We start from the raw sequence: 20,821 nt of genomic DNA on the forward strand, positions 1-20,821 counted from the left end.
TCAGTCAAGGCTAACCCTTGGGACACCAGCACAAACATGAAGCAAGGCCTGGACAACTGGGAATTTCTGTGTGTAGTTACAGGGCAGGACAGAGTGGTGCTGGGTAAAATTGACCATCCAAATATGACTCAACATAGGCTATGTGGGGACTTGGCTTCGCCCTCCCCGAATACGACACTCCTCTGGCTGAAGAAAGCTCATACAAGGAGTATTCAGTTGCTGCTAGTTTATGTTGCTCAGTGCATAGATCTGACCATTACTTTACTTTCCAGAGAGACCATTCTTGCTCTTGAGTGTGAACAATAAGCTGTAACATTAAAATCCTTCCCCCAACCACATCCTCTACCCCTTCCCCCTACTTCCCCCCTCCCCCAGCCTTCACTGCTATGCTTATGAAATGATACAGGCCTCAGCTCCTAGACTGGGCAGGCATCAAAGAGGTTTCAAACTTTCTGGGCGATTCCCTGCCTGCCTCGCTCTGAAAGCCACATGAACCATCTCTCTGTTGCAAAGGTGAAAATAAATTACTCACAGCATCATTTCTTTGTTTGCCCAACTCAAGAAGGACTTAATACCTTTTCTGAGAATGGTACAGGAGAGGAAGTGGGTTTATCTTCTTTAGGCCCTGTGTAGCAGACAGCTGCAGAATGAAGAATGAGAACAAGACAGTTCACGAGTCAAGGCATTTATTGGAGAAAATGGGACTCTTGAGAGACCTGAACAGGCAAGCTCTGAGGCCAGTGAGGCTCCTGTAGGCCTCCAAGGTCTCACTATGGTCCTAGCAACAAGCACTATAAGCAGTACACAAGGGGTTGGTTCCTAACTTGCCATCTTCACTAGCTGGTACCCTGCTGCTGATCTCTCTCTGCAAAGTGCATTTGTTTCAGTGTTGTGGAGTATGGAGGGCACTGACAGTAAAACTGAGATCTGAAGTGGCTCATGTACAGCTAAAAGCAGACCAGGCGGCAGCAGGGCCCTGAGGCCCACAAAGATGCTCTCTGAGTCACTGGGTCTTTCTGATACTCCTTAGGTTGGAGACCTCAATGTTCAGTGTGTCTCCTGGACCTAGAGATAGCCTCTTCTAGAGCAGCATTCAGCTGAGGCCTGGCACACTAACTCAAATGAACAAGAAGCTGCCTGTCCTACTTGGAACTGGGGATTGTTTGAAGCCTTGCATGCTCTGTTCACTGGGAGATCTCGGAGGAGGAATCTGCTTCAGGAAGACTGCAGTTGGGTGCTGCAACTATGGCTGAATGTTCAGGTCCCCTACTTTCTTCACAGCATCAGCCATGAGGTCACAAGCTTTCTTGTGCTTCTGCCAATGCTGCACTTGGCACTCCCTACAGAGAGGAATGGGACAGAGAAGGATTTTAGAAAGGAATAGGGTGGGGACTAGATCCAGGGTTTGGGATGGGCTCTGGAGGCCGTCCACTCTAGCCTAGTTGTTCAAATTAGGGCTGGCTAGTGCCAAAAAAAATATTACAGCACTATCTCCCTGTGACTTGGCCCATATGAAGCAGGGGGTCTGCTATAATGCCCATATCTACAAAGCAGCTGGCATTCATTTGCCCCCTTGCTAGCCTCAGGCATTAAGGGCAAAGAGACTTCAGGCATATGGGGAATGGGGCAATGCATGAAAGATTGCTTTGTTGTAGCTTTTATCATTGATTAAACAGAGGATGCTGAGCAGTCACCAGCACCATACACAATCAGCATAAAATGCACTAGTCTCTTTATAAGAAGGAAATGAGAGAGCTCCTGGAGAGGATTCTTGCTTGTCATGCCAAGGATCCCACAGGAGATTCAGTGGGACTCAGTGTGGTACACAGACAGCTGAGCAGACAGACCAGCAATGTTGACTGGGAGTTTAGGGGCTGTGAATTTCTACACTAACTGGATACCCGGTGACTCTCATGGAGCCCATGTGCCAGAGTAAACACATCAAGTAATGAAACTACCATTATGACGGCAGAGACTGCAAGAGCCAACATCATTCTGCTACCTAACAGTGAGCCCTGCCTGCCTCAGAGAGAGGACTAAGTCACACTGTGGGCATGTCCTGATCCCCCAGTATAGTTCTAATACAGCTACTCTCAAGGGATAGGCTGGAAACCCAGCTAAGCCCTGAGGGCAGCCGGGAGCCCTGACAGATCAGACGCTGCACGGGGGCTTTACCGTTTGCAGTACCACTCGTTCCGGCAGCGAGAGCAGCGCTTTGCTGCCTCAGAGCCACACATCCCACATTTGGGTTTCTCAGGGACGAGAGCTTCCATCACATCCAGGTTGTACGTCTGTGCCCATCTAGTTTAGGACAGAAAGCAAAGGAAGTGCCCAGAGACTCATTCACTGAACTAAGGAAGAGACAGGCCATATCTATCCTAAAAGCAGCCCCTGGCATAGAATGGAGGCTGCAGGACTGACATTACTACGACCATCCCAGACCGGGCTAATGTTACTGGATCTCAATCTTGCTGATATGAGAGACTTATCTTAGTTGCTTGTTTGTGTGAGGCAGCCCCTTGCTAATAGGGTTGATGGCCATGCTGGGCCTCTTGCATTGGACAGCCTTGTGAAAGGAGGACTTGAACAGGCTCTGTGGAGCAAGAAGCTCAGTGCATCTGAGCACTCTGGGATGAAGGCCTTACCTGCGTGCCTGCTGTTTCAGCTCTTCTTCAGAGGGGCTGAACATGTGCTTCACTTGGTGCTTGGCAATTGCATGCCATTTCCCTGAGTTCTCTTTGATGATGCGGTCCCAGATGATGGGAACCTGTTGGGATAGCAGACGGGTAAGGGGGTGGGGAGAGAGAGTCACATTCAGGTGTTATAAACTGTAATAAAAGCCAGGGGACAGATCTGTGTATGTGCATAGGGATGAACAAACTTAATGACAGCTCTATGTGCACACATAAACAGAGAAGATGAAGAAAGAGATGGCAGATCCCTGGAAGCAACATCAGTATGCTCCTGAGAAGAACCCTGTCCTTCTCTGCACTTAGGAAGCCACAGCACCTCCTTGCCAGCTGCATGACACTGCTCTACTAACAACCACTCTTCTGGGAGACATTTTGCTGCCCATGTCCTGCTCAGCCTTCCCACTTTTGTTACCTTAAATCTTCCTGATTTCCACACCAATGCCCATAGCAATACCACTTCCCTCTTTCTGGTGGAGAAAGAGGAGATTCCTTCAGCCAGCAGAGGCAATTAGCATTGAGCAAAACAAGGCTACATCTCCCTCCAAGTGCTTGCCCTGCAGCCTTAATGATAGGGAGCATGCGATCATTAGTGGAGCTTGAAATAGTGCCGTAGTCAGTACCATAAAGTGCTCTCACCAAGCTTGGGAGAAAGAGGCCCAGCCAGGGGCTTGAACTCAGCACTCCAGAGCCTCCATCCTGATTTGGTTTTTCCCCTGAAGCCAGAACTTTTTCCTCTCATCATTTCTCTGAACAGACATGGGCAGGGGAGGGCCCTCTCCATGTGAAAGAGTAAATACTAGCCAAGAACAGCTTGAGCTCCAGAGGGAAAGCTGCTGCCTCAAAAATGGAGCTGTCGTCTCCACACAGTAAAAATAGCTGTGCAGAGATGGAGAGAAAAGGGCTCTTCTGTGAGCAGCAACAAGTGGAAAGAGCTCTTTTCATCATGGCTTGGCTCAGTGACAGTGGTGAGTTCATTGCTTGCTGGGGAGAACTTGCATCCAGCGTGCAAGTGCAGCTGGCTCCACTCAACCCGCTTGGGAGGCTGAATCCCTCTTACAGGCAGGTTAGAAATGCAAACTTAAAAGGAGATTGATGAGGCTAAGACTGCAGCACATTTAAGGGCCAAATACAAACCCTCCAGAGTGATGGCTGCCTGCCCCAGCATCACTGGCTTGCTGTGATCAGTCCAGATATAGGAGTTAATCCACAACTACCTCCACTCCATCACTGACATAATTCTCATCTCCTATTCCTTTGCTTGCTGCACTTCTCAGTCCCAGCCTTCTGCACTGTAGCCAAAGTTTAGTAATACTGCTGTTTTTTCTCCCATACCAAGAAGTGTGACCAGCACACTCCAACTTCAGCCAACTCACCTCTGACCAATTCAGGGTCTAGGTCAGATCCACCTTCATTGTGAAAGCCCTCGCCCCGATCAGATTTGCAATGTCTCTCTCCCATTGAGCAGCAGTTTTCTCTGACCCTTTGCACATAGTTACCAGTGCAGGTACAAAAGCCTTCATTTCTTCAGCTCCTGCCATCTGGGAGTGTCAATTGTGCCAGCTCTGTTCAAGTTCATTCTGAAAAAATCTGTCTTCTCTTGGCATATAACTTTGGGTTTCCTTCCCTTCCCCCCCAGATATCATTTAAGTGTTCTTTCAAAGTGTCTGAGAACACATTTCTCTGAAGGATCTGTATAAACTGTTAATATATGCGTCACAAAACCAGCAACCACATCCCTTGAGAACCCTCAGTTCCTCAGAGTTTGCAGAGACTGGTTTGGCTCATATCTTTACTGCAAATGCCCACATTGTTGGATCACGTGAGTGGTACAACTATTCTGGCCTTCTCCCTTTGAGTAGAGAACCAAGTTTCCCAGGCTAAGGTCTGTAATAAGGGCCTCTCTGTTTGGGGCTACAGTAAATGGAAGGGAGACAAATAAAATTAACAAATAAATTAAACAAAGAGTTAAAATTGTCAAAGCTAGCTACTGCCTCCTCTATTTAGGCACTTCATCCAGAGACTCACTGAAGCCATGGTGTTTGCTTATAACACAATGTTGTACCAGGAACTGTTGCCTGTTGCCTTGCTCCCTGCTCAGGCATTGCTACAGTATGAAGCAAGGAACACCCAGTCAGAGAAGAGAAAGCAGGGCACTGGGGTGGGGAGCGATTAGGAATCTATGTTACTGTGGATGTGTCTGCACATCACCCTACAGCGACGCAGCAATGTGCTATGTCACAGGGCAGCGTGCTACAGTGACATAGTGATCACATGGGTCTACATGTGATCGTCAGCTATGTCGCCATAGCAGCGCGCTCCCCCAGTATAGCACGCTGCTACAGTGACATAGCTTGGAAATTTACCCGTGTGCAGCATGCACAGTTTAGTAGCAGCCCATATTGCTCCATGCTTTAGTATTTCCAAAAGGAAGTACTAAAGCACGATGCCATAGTACTGTCATCGTACAGCAATGTGTAGACAGATCTTGTGTGTAAATACAAAAGGTAGGTATGAGCTGAGCCATGGGGCTATTTAATTTGGCAGTATCTGAGCACTTCACACCTGTCAGGTATTTACCCTCACTACCCCTCTGAAGCTGAGCAGTGCTGCTATCCCTAAAGGATAGAGGTGGACTGAGGCAAAGAAGCTGAGTGACCTGTCCACACTGACTTAAAAAATCAGTAATCAGACGGGAACTGAACACGAGCCCACCCCCACCTCCCTCCCAAGTTCTCGCCCAGCCTTCCTCTTCATATTCCTATGTTGTTCCTGTGAATTCCAGTGACTCCATCTCACCATAAGTCAGACCAAGGGCAAGCTCCCCAGTTCATAGCTTCCTGCTTGGTCCGTGGAGATGGGAGCTGGCATAGTAGAGGCCCACACCCAGACAAGGAAGCAATGACTGCTGCTGATGTGAGTTAAAAAGGAGTGCAAAGCCCAGGGCCAGTGCTGGGACATGCCTTCACTTTCCTCAAGGCACCATGTCCCCCAGTGCTGTGAGAGCCCACTGAGCCTTCACTACTGGGAGATGGCACTATGGAATGACAACATGGAGCAGAGAGGTGAGGCTGGGATGGAGGAGAGGCTAGCAGTGGATACCTGCTCTAAGATGAGGTCCTTTTTGGGTGGAACAGGCTCTGTCACTGCAAGGTGGCTCAGAAATCTCTGCATCTCCACCAGATTTGGCAACTGATCAATGAGGACATCAGTCAGGAATGTACGGAGCTGAAACAGCAGGAAAAAGAGAGGGTGACTGGAATGATGTGAAGCAAAAAAAAAACAACCACAAGACAGGCTGGTTAAAAAAAAAGCTGTCAGAAAAGTGGCCCCATGAGTACTGTCTGTAAGCAGCCTAACCCTTCTTAAAGCAACAAAGCCAATGCTTTGCACCTCACCAACCCACATGCAAAATTCTCACTAAGGAGGGAGACTGGCAGCCCTGGTGCCCAAACCCTAGTTCTCCACAGAAACTGCAGCTACAATGCAAGCTTCCCAAGCCAGATTGAAAGGGACTTGCTGTCTTCTTCATGACCCTTTCAGGCTTTGGCCTCTCTTCCAAGATTTGTCAATAAGGTGCACATTTGTGCTAATTGGTGATAGATTTGCCTCTACAACAAGGGGACTTGAGAAACCGTCTTGAAACTGGTGACCTGGTGGGAACTGGTGACTTGGTATTTTCTGACTCGTGATGAAGACAGTGGGTATCAGTGAAAGTTCTGCTGCTCCCTGGTCTGGCAGTGTGCTGTGCCCATGTACAGACTACAACCTGAAGCCTCATACCTTTAGGAGCTGGCTTTTATTGAAGCTATCAAAGTTGTATTTCCGTTGGCATTCTGGGCTCAGGAGGAGGTTATAGAGGGCAATCCACACCTGGCCATCCAGCTTGGTCATCTTTGCATGATCTTCAGGGGGCACCACATACCACATTCCATTCTCAAATTTCTTTAGCTTGCCTGAGAGAAACAGAGCCAGATATAGTTAAGACACAGTGTGAGGCACAGACACTGGAGGAAAGGTGGCTCACCGGTGAGGATGTTAGCTGAGGACTTAGAAGGCCTACATTTGATTCCCTGCTCTACACAGATTTCCTGTGTCACCCTGAGCAAGTCACTCCGTGTTGTACTTCAATTTCCTCCCTGTACCTTGAGGATAAAGCAGTGTCATGCCTCTCAGGTGTGTTGAGGGTAAATATATTAAAGAGGTACTATGGTAAATATATTAGTAACCAAGATAGGAAGAGGCAGAGCTATCCCAAGGCTTTATCACCTGAGTATTCACTCAGTTAATAAACTGAAATCAGGGAACATAGGACTTAGCCTGTCTAGGATGAAACACAACACAGAGCAAGTGCCATTGCACTGACCTAAGCAGACATGTAGGATTCTGCCCCCTGACCCTGAGGGTTGCCTGGATGTTAAAGCCAGTCTGCCTTATATCATGGCCTTATATCAAAGCTTCCCTATGATGTCTCTCAATCTGTGATGGGGAGAAGCGAATGATTTTCTGACTTTGAAACTCTGTTGAGAGGAAGAGGGAAACCCCCAGTGTTTCCAGCCAGCCTCTCCTCTGCAGTAGCAGAGCTCAGCTAAATGTGTAAATGGAGCTCAGCACTTGGCAGTTTCCTCCTCCTTTGACTGTGGCTACTTTACAAGTTGTGGTCTCTACACCCCTGCCACTCCCCATGTCCACAGACTAAGCAGACTCTGCAGAGAAGAACAGAATTGCCCACACTACCCCCTGCCTTGCAATCTGGCAGCTGATGACCAAATATCTCCACTGAGCAAGCCTCGACAGCTGAACTAGATGCTCCCATTTCCTTCTGTGCTGTCTAACACAAAGATTTGGTACACCCCCTGCTGGCCAGTATGTTCTAACCTGGGGGAGCATTCTTTCTCTGACAAAGATGGGGTGCAAAAGAACCCCAGTGACAGGAAGGTGTCATGAACTCTGTAGCATAAAGTTAATGTTCACTAGCACTGACGTTCTTGCATGCAAAAATTCCCTAACCCAAGGATCTGTGATGGGAGAGAGAGCCCTGTAGAGTGTTCAAGGCCAGGGACACTGTGAAAGAAAAGGAACAGAAGAACTGAATAGCAGGGTCCATGAAGAAAGATGACTAGTAGCTTCTGGCACCCTATTTAAACCTGGAAGGGATTGTGGCTGTGCTCTCCATACTTACGTGCCTTTACTTGCCATTGTAGAGGCAGGAGCTCTGCCTTCACAGGCAACATTACCCAGATTAATCATACTGGGTAGTGGCTGAAAACATGGGAACCAAGGCTGTCAACACAAGAAAATGTTTTACTGACAATCTGCAAACTTTTTACTGACAGCCAAACTTATTAAAAAAACATATATCAGTAAAAATGTTTCAGCAAAAACTGTAAATGTAACTCTTCAGCCAGGCTTTGCTGGGTTTGCAAATGAGAAGGGCTGTGTTCTAATTTAGGGATCTAACATGGGCCATAGTAAATAAAAGTTTGATTGTCAGTAAAAATTTTGCAGCAAAATTTTTTTTGGGGGGGGTTAGCAACTCTGCTTGACTGCAGCGATGATTTTAGGCTATACTGACCTGGCACCCTCCTTCCTCACTGGTTAGGGAGCCCCTACTCACTCCATACACTGATGTCCTGACCACACCCCTGCACCAAAACGCTACCCTAGCCTATTCTTTGCTGGACTTGCTTCCCTTCATCCCAGCCCAGACTCCCATAAGAAGCCTACGTGTAACCCAACAGTATTAAAGGCCACCTGGCATGCAGCAGCAGCAGTAGCACATGGCTGAGAGAATGCTCCCTGCATGGTGTTGTGCTCCTACTTGGACACCAAGTGGTGCTAATGTGCTATGTCTGTCCAAGCTTCAATCAAGCGCTGGCTGCTTAATGTTTTTACTGACAGCTAATTTTTTTTTACTGACTTTACCGATAGCCATTTTAGCCTGATTTTTTATGACAGTAAATTTACTGACAGTTGTCAACCTTGATTGCAACATTAATGTATATAGTCACTGATCTGTTCCACTCTAAGAATGCCTGTAAACTGGGCTTGAAGCATGCTTATTAAGCCTCTTTGGAACTCTAATTTGGATGGGGTCTCAGCGATGCCAGTTGTGGAGGAAAAAGGGCACAGTTTCCAAGGGAGATTAGGGCTGATCAATACGTCTTTCAAAACAGATCCTTGTGCATAACACATCCTGGTGCTCACTATAGGTAGAATTCATTAGAAAAGAGGCTCTTATTGATAAGGGTTCTAAGCTGTGTAGATGAATAGGAAATGCCAGATTAGATATGTCAGGAGGAAAGGGTCACCAAGCAATGGTCTCAGCCTGGATGTACAAGATGAGGTGAAAGGGGTTGTTAGATATACTAGGTTTGTAGTGATCTCTTTTGCTGGTCAAAATCAGGCTAGGAGCTGCCAGGTTTCAATGAGAGGTATAGGGAACATATTTGAAGATATTGTTACCACCCCATCCCCACCTCAGCAGTGCTGTGTCTGTCAACTGACCCATGTAACCCTGTGCAGGAAGTGACATCCCATACCCAAAAATAATGGGAAGAAGATGGGCCCAGCCAGAAAGAAATCTAAGTAAAATCTGAAAAAGATTAAGAACTGAGGGAACAACTTTAAACTATTTCTCCCTATTTGGGAAACCCATTTACCCAGTGCTGTTCCAAGTAAAATGTGCAGCATCCCCACAGGTGCACAAAAGTATAATCCATACCTGCCATGCGGCGGCTCCATGGACAGTGCTCCACCAGCTCTACAAAGAGGCAGGGCAGGTTGTGTGTGTTCAGCATCCGTGTCAGTGCACTCAGTGGCAGACTGCAGAGAAAACCAAAAACTAGTGAAAACACCACCCCCTAGACATATGAGAGCAAATAACAAGACTCTCATTAACTACCAAAAATGTGAGTCACTGAGATAAATTGGTCACCACAGTGCTCGGGATCCAGATCCCAGGGTTGGACCCAGACCTCATGTACACCACTAGCACCTCATCTCTTGGCAGGGGTGGGATAACACCAGTAGAACAATGCAATGCCTTAAGCAAGCCTAGGTCATATTTTAGGCACTTCCCTTTGTTCTCTTATGAGTGGCAGCTGCTTACCTCTCTACCTGGTCGGTGATGAATCGGAGCACAGACAGGGCCCTCAGAGAGATCTCAAACTCCATTATCTCAGTTTGCTTCTGCAGCTCCTAACAGGGGAAAGCACAAACACTTATATTCATATTAGATCTGGGGTGAGCAGTGCACCTAAAGGGCTGCTCTCAGGAACTAAGGCCTTGTTAACAAACTCAAGCCATATAAGGCTGATTCCTGCTCCCAAGACAAACATAAAACTAAAAGGTACACAACCCCCAAAAGCTACACAGACCAAGATCAGAGGGTGGAAGCACGTATTCATATAGCAGCTAACCCTTGGCATAAATGCTCCAGGCTTCTTGTATGGAATATGCTGTGGCTTGCTGTTGACAGTGACATAAGCAATAAGGTCACAACAAGGAAAGCTCGATACCCAGCCCTGACTCTGTCATTTGTAGCCTACTACACACTACCAATTATCTCCTACCTCCGACCAGCCAGGAGTTCTATCCTTCTTTACCCGCTTGTTACATTTTCAAACAACTAGCTTTTGTGTTTTCTCTTGTCCTGCCTCCTATTTGCAGCAGGGGCTCTATGTAGGCATCCACAAAATCACCTCATTCTCAAATCCTTCCTTAAAACTCACCATTACCATGATGCCTACTAAAAACTTGACTGAGAGCACTGAGCACAAAATTGATCAACCGTATCTTATTATTTCATTGTGTTTCTTTGCCCAGATCCACTTATTGTCTCCTGTCATGCACTTGAATTATAAGCTTCTTGAGGCAGGTATCATTTTTTTGGTCTGTGTTTGCACAGAGTTGGCATAGCAGCTCCTAGATGCTACCATGACACACACAATAGGCTCCCTTATGGAGGAGGGTTGGTTTGACCTTGTCACAGGGTTGGTTGTTGTGGATAACATTAGTAGAGACTGGAATAGACTTGAGAAGACTAGATTCCTCACAGGACAGGCAGTTTCCAGAGCTATAATAGCTGGGAAAGGTCATTTCCCATGAACCAATTCCAAGCATTAACTAAGACCCCCAATGGGGAAACATTTCCAGAAAACAGCCCCATTGTTCTCAGGAGCTCCTGACTTCCTCTGCAGCTTTGGAGGATGACCCTAAGTTTGGGCAGGAAGCCAACTGGAAACTGTTGCTGAAGTTGCTGGATCTTGCTTGGAGTCCATTTCACCAGAAGCTTTCAAAGACCTATCCCATTTACAAAGAAGAATGTTAAGAAATGAGGAAAAATCCCAGAAGTACAAGATAGTCTCATACCAGAGATCAGCTTGTAAAATGTGGCACAGCTGCACTGAAACACTCAGGAATGGGAATGAGTTATTACCCTCTCACGGGGGCTAGATGGCCTGTGTGAAATGAATCACCAGCTCCAAATGGAAACCTACGAAGAGCTCAGAGGGAAAAAAAATCACCATTGTATTTAACTCTGACCAGTTCTCTTTCTCCTAGTGTCAATGTAGGACTCAAAGGGCAAATGAATCCTAGAGACTGGATTGCCCTCTTGTCCTAAGAGACAGTCTCACAAGGTCATAGTTGAAACACAGTTGTGGACAAAGTTGGACATCTCCTATGCTCATGGTTAGCAGCTAGCATGAACAAATTATGAATCAAGACTATTTCATCAACACAGAATTCCTTTAGAGAAATGGGCACGGCGGATTTACTCATTAGATTACAAGGCTTGAAGGATCCAGTTGTTGATAGGAGAGCCCCCAGATGACTGTAACTATGGTATTTCTAATTATGAAAATGTATCCTTCCCCCAGGCTAATTTCTTACATACAAGATTGGCAGATCTCCCACAAGTTGGGAGCTTGTACCTTTAACACACCTGCATGGACGAAACATTGGCTAAGTCCTCAGGCTGAAGCTTTTCCTGGTCTGGTATCTCTCCATTGGCACTCCGAGCTGCAAGCAGGGTCAGTTTCCGATGGCTATAATCAATCAAGTCCAGAATGGTTTCCTCAGCCGATTCACAGATTTCCTGCACAGCAAGGGAGAATGCTGTTTGAGGGGAGAAAGTCTACCAACACTTACAAATCACGAAAATCATTTTGCTAAAGGCTTTCCTACTGATGTGCACCAGTCCATTGCAGACCCCAGTGTCATGTGGGCTGGTTTGGGACATCCCTTATTATGAGTTTGGACTCAACATCGGAGAGAAGTATGGAGGAGAATGAAAGTTGTGAGTCACCTTAACTCTGTTTCCATACTCTCCAAAATATGGAGTTTTAGGTTTTATCGTACACCATAATTAAAACTCAGCTGAAACTCACACTTGTGATCTACTTGCTATCCAGATAGCCATATCTGAATCGCACTTTTTATGGTGATGGTTTGCATCAAAATAATAGCTACAGTTCATTTGCAGTGACCCAAAACTACATCTTGGATTTTTCCTATTCTGGGGCTCTTGCTTAAATGCACCTGCGCCTCTTACCTTGTGAAAAAACACTGTCTCCAGCAGGTTGATAATGGAAGCTTCATGATGTAGCTGAGGTAACATGGAACAATTAAATAACACAGGTCAGGTGAACAAAGACACTAAGGTTATCATCATCAACTACGGTGTACATGAAAATTGGCATCTAGACCATGGTATAACGTGGAGATGGCTTCTAATACAAACATGTGCAAGATCCAGGCTTATCAGTCAAATGCAGCTGATTAGATGGATTCAACTTTAATGCATATGTGCAGGCTTTGTAAACTACAGTCCCAGCAAGCAACATTCCCTCATGATCTGAGCACAAGTGGTTATGGTCAAGATGGAGCACTGCATGCTAGAAATTAGAGTCTTTCTGAATTGCATCTCTATTAACAATGTTCAGTTCAACTGTAAGCTGTAAATTTATCATGAAAATTAATTGCAGCCTTCTGGTTCCTGGCAGGCTGCTAATGTGGCCCTTTTGCTGGAGTACATTGCTGGTTTAATCAAAGAAAATCTCACTGGCTGATTTTAGGTAGTGCTCTGAGATATTGCAGTGTCCCCAGCTGCTGATGCTGGAATCAGTCCCACTGCCAAAGAGCCCACAAAAACTGAACCAGGGGTTGGCAGTTATTTTGATTGGAGGGCCGCTTAATGAGTTTTGATGAGCTGTTGAGGGCTGCAAGGGTAGCCCTGCCCCCTAGTTGCCATCCTGGGACTGGAAGTCCTGTCCCTAACCCCTGACCTTTGCCAACAGAAGTCCCTCCCCTTGCCCCCAGAGTACTCCTGGGGGGGAGGGGGATGGGAAGGGGGATTGTCATCTGAACCAGAAAAAACCCAAATCCTATACAGGTTTCTCTCACTTTATGCTGTACATGCATTCCTGGATAATACCATATAACTCAAATTCACATACAGGGAACCCACTTTACAATGTAACAAATAGGGATACGTTCTAAGACCTTGACTGTACTGACTCCCAGACCCATTTCTACCACTTTTACAAGACAATTGTGGTACTCACCAACAACAGACAGTACACACAAACACAGGGTGGTGGTCAATGTCACCATAATGGGGATGGGAACTACAGAAACACGTGTCACAGACAACAAGCGAGAAGCACAGATCCACGCCAGAGACTATATTTTGGTGCGTGTCACTCCCACAATGCACCACACAAAGCAGATGACTGAGGGCTTCCACCACACTGTTCGCATAAGAGTGAATTTACCTCGCATATAATGAATTTTTGGTATAAAAAAGTCATCACATAAGAGCGAATTTGCACATACAGAACCCACATAAAGCAAGGGAAACCTGTACTAAAAGTCAAACATTTACTATAACATATTTCAATTTTATTACAAAAATATTTTTGTCATGATTTGTGTTTGTGTAATGCATATAAAAGTGACTGTGTAATTGTTCAAATATAAAGTCTTACTCTTGTATTTGTGTGGGGGGAGTGTGTGGGGTATGGTTGGGGTGCAGGTGTGTGTATAGTGAGGTGTGTGGACGTGCCGGGTTTGTGAGGGGGTATGGCTATGTGTTGGGGGTGTAGGGTATGTTGCAGGGTGTGTGTGTATGTGGGAGGTTGTGGGGGCAGAGTGTGGGTGTGTGGGGCTTATGGGATATAAGGGAGGGTTGGGGGTGTTGGAATCCCCCACACACACTCCCCTCCAGGGCGCACAGCTCATGCTGCTGGTGGCAGCAGCAGCAGATGGGGGCCCTTGGGGCACTGCCACCTGGCTGCAGCAGCTCCAGCCAGAGCTGCACATGGTGGCAAAGAACGCAGCCAGGCTAGCCCACCTCTATTGCACAGTGCTCCCCACCATGCATGTGCATCTCCTGGCACTTGTGTGCCATCGGGAGAAGCCCTGTGTGCTGCACCCGGCTGCTGTCATGGAAACAGTGGGCATGGCTCCCCAAAGTTCTGGCGGAGTCCCAGCAGCTGCACATGGTGGGGAAGGTAGCCCACTCCGTCACACTGGACCTCCCCCACTGGTGCATGAGTGCCAGTAGATGCACGTGTGTGGTGGGGAGCCCCACAAAACAGAGGCAAGCTGACCTGGCTGCACTTCTTGTTGCCATGTGTAGATTTAGCCAGAGCCACACGCCACTGGGCAGCAGTGCCTGTGCAGGATACAAGTTCCCTGAGCACTCCCACCTGCTGCTACCACTGCCAGCAGCAGTGGGTGATGTAAGGGGAAGAGAATGTGGGGGATCCTCACAACCCCCACCTTCCCTTACACCCACACCCTGCCCACCCGAGCTCTGCGCTCCTGCCACCCCCTAGGCATGGGCTCCGTGCTCCCACCAGCCCCAGCTTCCCACTCCTGCCCAACTGCAGATCCTTCCCACCCGTTAGAGCTCTTTCAACCCCCGCTGCTTCCCTACCTGCTGCCTGGAGTGAGCACTACAGCAGGGAGACAAGAAGGAGCTGCTGGACACTGGGAAAGCTGAGCAGGTCCCCCAACAGCTGCAGCAATGGCAGCAGCAGCTCTGCCTGGAAGCTTGTGTGCTGGCTGACCTTGGCACTTCTGTGCATCAGGGTGAAAGCAAGGTGCAGGCTGGGTGGGGTACAATTAACTGGTGGGCACCAACAGGTCGGATGGCATTGCCTGGCAGGCAAGGTTTGGCTGTGGGCTGTATTTTGCCCACTCCTGGTTTAACCCAAAAGATCACTCAGATGGTAGACGTTGTGAAGATGATTCAGGAAGCACAAAGGCAGTAGTAGTAACTGTACTGCTTTTAAGATATGAAGTTATGAATTAGCATTGCTATTGGTGGTGGTTGTGACTATTATATACCTTGAAGGGTTAGGCTGTTACTCAGCTCCCCTCCATGGCATTGGCCATGTGTGTCTGGGTGCTAATAAAGAAACCTCTTTGTTAAAAGTAGCTCCAGCTTCATGGCACTGAATCCACAACATGACAGTGGTGATTATATCTTCCTCTGAAACAGCCACCAGAAGTGGAGTAGAGAATTAGATGGCTCATTAGCATTTCTGTTTTTACAATTTGTAGCTTGCTACCATTGTTACAGATGGAAAGCACCTGATTCAGGGTTAGCAAATGGAGATGTCTATAGCTTCTAGCAACTTGTGGGTTGCAACTCAAAAGTGGGTCACAAGAATATATGAAGGGTTGCAGACAAACTTTAAAAATGGATCAACAAACCTTAAAAATGGATACTCCTTTAAAGGAGAAAAGTGTGGGAAGCTAGCTTTTCCCTTGCAAGCTGGCAGAGTTCCAGCCTGCAAGGGGCTGCTTGGGCCATCCCCTGCCCCACACATCCTCCCCCCACCCCACACACTGGAGAGCTGGGGCCTGGGGGGTGGGGCAGTTAGTCAGAAGTGAGGGGCACTGGCTCAGTAATGACCATGGATGTTTACAAATGGGTCCTGGTACAAAAAAGGTTGGGAACCACTGGCTTATAGGACACACAAGATCCCAGCAGGATTTAGTAAAATCCCAGAGAACTGCGATTGTCCTTCTTCCATGTGCAAATGGAGTGCAAATAGCTGGAAGTTCTGTCCAGAAGCCTATGGGCTGCAGTAACTAAAGAACACAGAAATTCAATGCAGAAAAAAACTGTTACTATTACATTTGGAAGCATGTTCAGTGTTATGTGGCCAGACTACTGTGCATGTCCAGTGCTTGAACCAAATGTAAAAATCACAACCCTCTCAACTGTGGGTCATTCAGAATTCTGTGGCTTCTTTTTCTAAAAAACTAGGACTGTGGTGATGGCCCAGATTCTGGGCAAATGCCAAGCTTTCTAATTATATTCTGATGCCTGTCTCCATTGTAAATTCAACTGGATACACTGCCTCTTTCATTCTTCTAAACCAGAGATTCTCAACCAGGGTGCTGGGACACCCAGGAATGCTGCAAGACCCTTTGAAGGGTGCCATGAGGTGTGAACAGATAAGCCAGGTGTGAGGATAAAGGAGGTAAGTGCAAACCTCAGGCTCAGTCAATGCTTAGCCATTCCCATACCTGGCCGGTCTGCAAAGAGGTAAGCATTGTAATAAATGTTAGTTTTTGAAATGAGGTGTGCTCAATTCACAAAAATTATGAAGGGCCACCTTGAGCCTATTACGGGGTGCCTTAAGTCTAAAAAGGTTGAGAGCCACTATCCTAAACTATCAGAATGCTGCAACATTAGGTAAAGCAGCTACAATGTTCCACCCCAAAGATGGCTGCACTTTATGGGTAGGGGAAGTGATCTTTGTGTAAAGTTGTTTGGGATTCTTGGGAAGAAGGCCAAATTATCATTAAGCCACTGACTAAAATCTCTTTTCCTTCTCCAGGACAATAACTGTTCTATATTACACAAGCATTTACTGCAAGAAAAGTCTCAATGCTTATCCTAGTGGAATGCAGGCTAGCTGGGGAAAAGGCCTCCAGTATTAAATCCTGTTCTTCAAAGCCCTCATTGTACTCACCACTAAGTAGATGGGAAAGGTGCTTTTTGGTTTGAAATCCTTAAGCCGGCACAAAACAGGGAAGACTTTGTGCTTCCAAATCTCCACAGAGATCAATTCTTCAATAAGGACAGGGATCTGGGCAGGGAAGTAGACAGTGGAAAGAGATCTTTCAGATTCAGTGCATGGTCCAGGCAGGTGAAACCTCACCATAAAGGTTAAATTACCACAAGTGTGTTTCAGTCTTAGAGAAGATGCTAGCACATACTGCAGCTGTCAGTTTTATCCCAATTGTCAGTTTTGCTGCACTACTAGTGTTAAACCTAGACACCATTATGATCTTCAACATAGCATTGGCCTTATCTCACAGACAGTTAGTTCTGAGACCAATACCTCTGCACCCCCCTCCTCTTATTGTGAGACTATGCATCAAGAGCAGGTAGATGGGGATAAAGATATGGAGGAAGACGGAGTGCTCTGCCGAGTCTATATTCCCATCCAGCAACATTTCAAAAGGGACCACATTTATCCCTAAGATAAACTCCACTGACTTTAGAGTTACAGTTGGGATGAATGTGGCCCCTAATCATAAAAGAGAGACTGAATGTGTTTTCAACCAGGTGGCAGCCCCTCTTTGTTCCATTCTGGGGCCTTCACACCCTTAAATGTAGAAAATTGGGAGGGATTTCTGGAAAAAGCAACAACTATGATTTTCAAATTCACAACAATGACTAAAAGGGAAAAATAGATGCAACTAATTTAGGTGTAATGGGTATATTAACAAGCTTTTAAAGAAACAGGATGTTGGCTGCTATGGACCTCCTGCTTTACCTGTGGCAGGTTAGTGTTATATAGAATCACAGAAAACTAGGGTTGGAAGGGACCTCAGGACCTCAAAGCAGGACCAGCCCCAACTAGATCATCCCAGCCAAGGCGTTATCTAGCTGGATCTTAAAAACTTCCAAGGATGGAGCTTCCACCACCTCTCCTGGTAACCTGTTCCAGTGTTTTACTGTCCTTGTAGTGAGAAAGTTCTTCCCAATATCTAGCCTAAACTTCTCTTGCTGCAACTTGAGACCATTGCTCCTTGTTCTGTCATCTGCCATCACTGAGAACAGCCTAGCTCCATCCTCTTTGGAACCACCCTGCAGGTAGTTGAAGACTATTATTAAATCCCAGCTCAGTCTTCTCTTCTCCAGATTAAATAAGCCCAGTTCCCTCCACCTCTTCTCATAAACCATGTGCCCCAGTCCTCTAACCATTTTTGTTGATACACATGCTGGACTCTTTCCAATTTGTCCACATCCTTTCTGTAGCAGGGAGCTCAAAACTGGACACAGTACTCCAGATGTGGCCTCACCAGTGCTGAATAGAGGGGAAGAATCAATTCTCTTGATCCCTTATTGTGCTGGCAACACTCCTATTGATGCAGCCCAGTATGCCGTTAGCCTTCTTGGCAACAAGGCCACACTGTCATACTCAGCTTATTGTCCACTGTAAACCCCAGGTCCTTTTCTACAGAGCTGTTACCCAGCCAGTCAGCTCCCAGCCTGTACCAGTGCTGTAGTTCCTGGATCCTCCTTCTTCCCTTTCTTAAAGATGGCCACTATATTTGTCTTTTCCAATCAGCCGGGACCTCTCCTGATTGTTAAGTTTTCCAAGATTATGGCCAGTGGCTCTGCAATCACATCAGTCAACTCCCTCAGCATCTTTGGATGCATCCCATCTGGCCCCAGCCTCAGCCTTTCTAAATAGTCCCTAACCTGTTCTTTCGCTATAGTTGGCTGCCAAAGTTCTCCCCAAACTATGCTGCCCAGTGCAGTAGTCTGAGAGCTGACCTTGCCTGTAAAGACTCAGGTGAAAACAGTAGTGAGTACTTCAGCCTTTTCTGTATCACTAGGTTTCCTCCCCCATTCAGTAATGGACCTATAACTTTGCCTGATCCTCCTCTTGCTACTGACACACTTGTAGAAACCCTTCTTGTTACCCTTCATGTCCCTTGCTAGTGGCAGCAGTGAGAAGCAGTGAGTGGTGGGGACAGGCATCAGTGCAGGGCCTGCATTACGTTGGTGCCCAGGGCCAGGGCTGGCGGGGGCCCAGGGCAGGGCAGCAGGAGTGCAGGCCCGGGCTGACATGTAGGACTGGAGTGGCCAGCAGGCTAATGGGGAGAGGTGGCAGCGGCAAGAAGCGGTGATAACCAATTACCTATATTCACATTAACTACTATGGGCAAATGGATTTTGCTTAGTGCAGTTTTGCTTAGCACTCGGTTTTTCTGGAACCAATTAAGAACGCTAAGTGGGGGGATACCTGTAGTTTTACTAAGAGGTTAGATTATAGATTAGTATAGGAGGGTTGGTATAGGGACGATCCTGTTTTAGGCAATAGTTTAGACTAGATTGGGGTGGGCAACATCCAGCCCATGAACTAGATTCAGCCCAAAGTATTTTATCTACCCAGTGGGTCCCTCAGCCCTGCCTGACGCAGGTGTGGGTGGCAGCCCAGGCTGTGGTGTGCGCAGCCAGCCACATTACCCCTGGGCACACAGTAGGTGGGATGGCATAATGGCTAGACTCACTTCCCAGCCACACCTGCAGTGATAAATCCTTCCAGCTGTAGCTGCTTCCAGCCACAGACTTGTTGCCCATGCAAACTGGCCTGCCTGCCCCACCCACTGCTGGAAGCGCCATATGGAACGGGCAGGTGAGGTCTTCATGAAGACTGGTCCGGAACCCATGCAGGCAGGGAAGTGACATCCAGGAGTGTGATGGATGGACAGCTGCCGGGCCAGGGCCAGGAATGAGGCTGGGATTGTGGAGTGGTGACAGTGTAGGGCTGGGGCCTGGGACAGAGCCATGATCCACTGCTTGCACATCCGTGTGACAAGTGCTGGCTCCATAGACAGGCGTGTAGGGGGGAGCAGATTGCAAGTGTCATGGCCCTGTGATCCCAATCCTAGCCCTGGCCCTAGACACTGCTCCCTGCACACCAGCAGTCCCATCCCACCCACCTGCCTGAGTGGGCAGAGTGCACCCTGCCCACATGGGTCCTGGCTGGTCTCCACGAAGACCCCAGGATCGCTGGGTGGTGGCAGCACGGGGCCGAGGCAGAGCCATGATCCTCTCCCGCCACACGCCTGCCTGAGGGACCAGCACCCACTGCAGGGGTGGATCACAGCTCTGCCCCGGGCCTGGACCCAGGCTGTCACAGCCCCGCAACCCTGAACCCAGCCCCGACCCTCCTCACCCACCCGCCCGAGCACCAGAGACAGTCCCTTCCAGCCCTGCTTCTCTATGACTCCCTAACCACCTGCAGCAAGACCCAAGGTGTGGCTTAGCAAAGGCCAGCAGCCACTTGAGCCAGTAGAACAACATCCCGGGGCTGGTGGATTCTCCATCACCCCAGGTCTCGCGGCTGGTCTTTCTTTCTACCAACACTGGGCCCAGCCTCGGCCTCCAGCTACAAGTGTGACCCGGCCTAGGCGGAGGTGGGCCGCCCTCGCCCCCGAGGCAGGGCAGGCCCGGCCGGGCCCGGGCGCTCCGGGACAGCCCCAGCGACGCCGTGGGCAGGAGGCCGCAGGGGCCGGGCCGGGCCGGGCCGGGCGCTCACCTTGGCGCGGCTGCTGAGGAGCTCGGCGAGCAGCTGGTCCCGGCCCGCGCTGGCGCTCAGCACCGCCTGCATGTTCAGCCGCTCCACCTGCTCGTGCTGCCGCAGCCACCTGCGCGCGGCAAGGGGCGGTGAGTGCCGGCCCGGCCCCCTCGCCCCGCCACCCCCCTCCCCCGCCCCGGGGGACGCAGCCGCACCCCGGGCCGCCGGTGTCCCGCAGCGGGAGGCTGCGCAGCGCCTGCACCAGCGCCTCGGCCTCGCCCGGCAGCAGCACATCCAGCGCCGGCTCCGCCATGGCCGCCGCCGCGCTGCCGTCGCCATGGAGACGCCGCCCGCGGCCCCGCCCCCCACAGCGCGCGGAACCGTTGGTAGGGCCCGGCCCGGCCCGCCGCACAGCACAGCACAGCACAGCACAGCACAGCACCACGGGGGAGCTGGGGCCCGGGGGCTCCCACAGCCCCTCGCCGAGACAGCGGCCTCGCCCCCCTCCCAGCGAGCTGTCGGGAACCGGTCCAGGGAAAGTCCGGATTAAAAACAGCTGGGACAGCA

At 48.6% G+C, this 20,821-nt stretch overlaps 1 protein-coding gene across 3 annotated transcripts; it reads right to left on the reverse strand.

The window, feature by feature from the left end:
• Nucleotides 1-669: 669 nt before the first annotated feature.
• On the reverse strand, nt 670-20,741 carry ZMYND10 (zinc finger MYND-type containing 10). 3 transcript variants are annotated; one of them, XM_019475760.2, is made up of 12 exons: nt 20,470-20,741; nt 20,276-20,384; nt 16,688-16,804; nt 12,247-12,300; nt 11,638-11,790; nt 9,802-9,890; nt 9,415-9,515; nt 6,474-6,646; nt 5,793-5,918; nt 2,646-2,767; nt 2,176-2,301; nt 670-1,340 (listed from the first exon to the last, which is right to left on the reverse strand). In XM_019475760.2, the coding sequence occupies exons 1-12, from the start codon at nt 20,565-20,567 to the stop codon at nt 1,244-1,246; spliced, it is 1,365 nt and encodes a 454-aa protein (XP_019331305.1). In that variant the 5' UTR covers nt 20,568-20,741; the 3' UTR covers nt 670-1,243. The 3 variants fall into 3 exon arrangements, with proteins under 3 accessions (XP_019331305.1, XP_059572150.1, XP_019331306.1); XM_059716167.1 differs by lacking the exon at nt 16,688-16,804; XM_019475761.2 differs by lacking the exon at nt 2,176-2,301.
• Nucleotides 20,742-20,821: the final 80 nt, after the last annotated feature.

This window comes from Alligator mississippiensis, chromosome 12 (assembly GCF_030867095.1).
Source record: "Alligator mississippiensis isolate rAllMis1 chromosome 12, rAllMis1, whole genome shotgun sequence".
Classification (NCBI taxonomy): domain Eukaryota; kingdom Metazoa; phylum Chordata; order Crocodylia; family Alligatoridae; genus Alligator; species Alligator mississippiensis.

Coding starts and splice junctions, on each gene's coding strand:
- ZMYND10 (XM_019475760.2), bottom strand. CDS start 20,567: ATGGCGGAGCCGGCGCTGGATGTGCTGCTGCCGGGCGAGGCCGAGGCG. Junction 9,516..9,801: donor ATCACCGACCAGGTAGAGAG/GTAAGCAGCTGC, acceptor TTTTCTCTGCAG/TCTGCCACTGAGTGCACTGA. Junction 2,302..2,645: donor CTGAAACAGCAGGCACGCAG/GTAAGGCCTTCA, acceptor GTCCTAAACTAG/ATGGGCACAGACGTACAACC.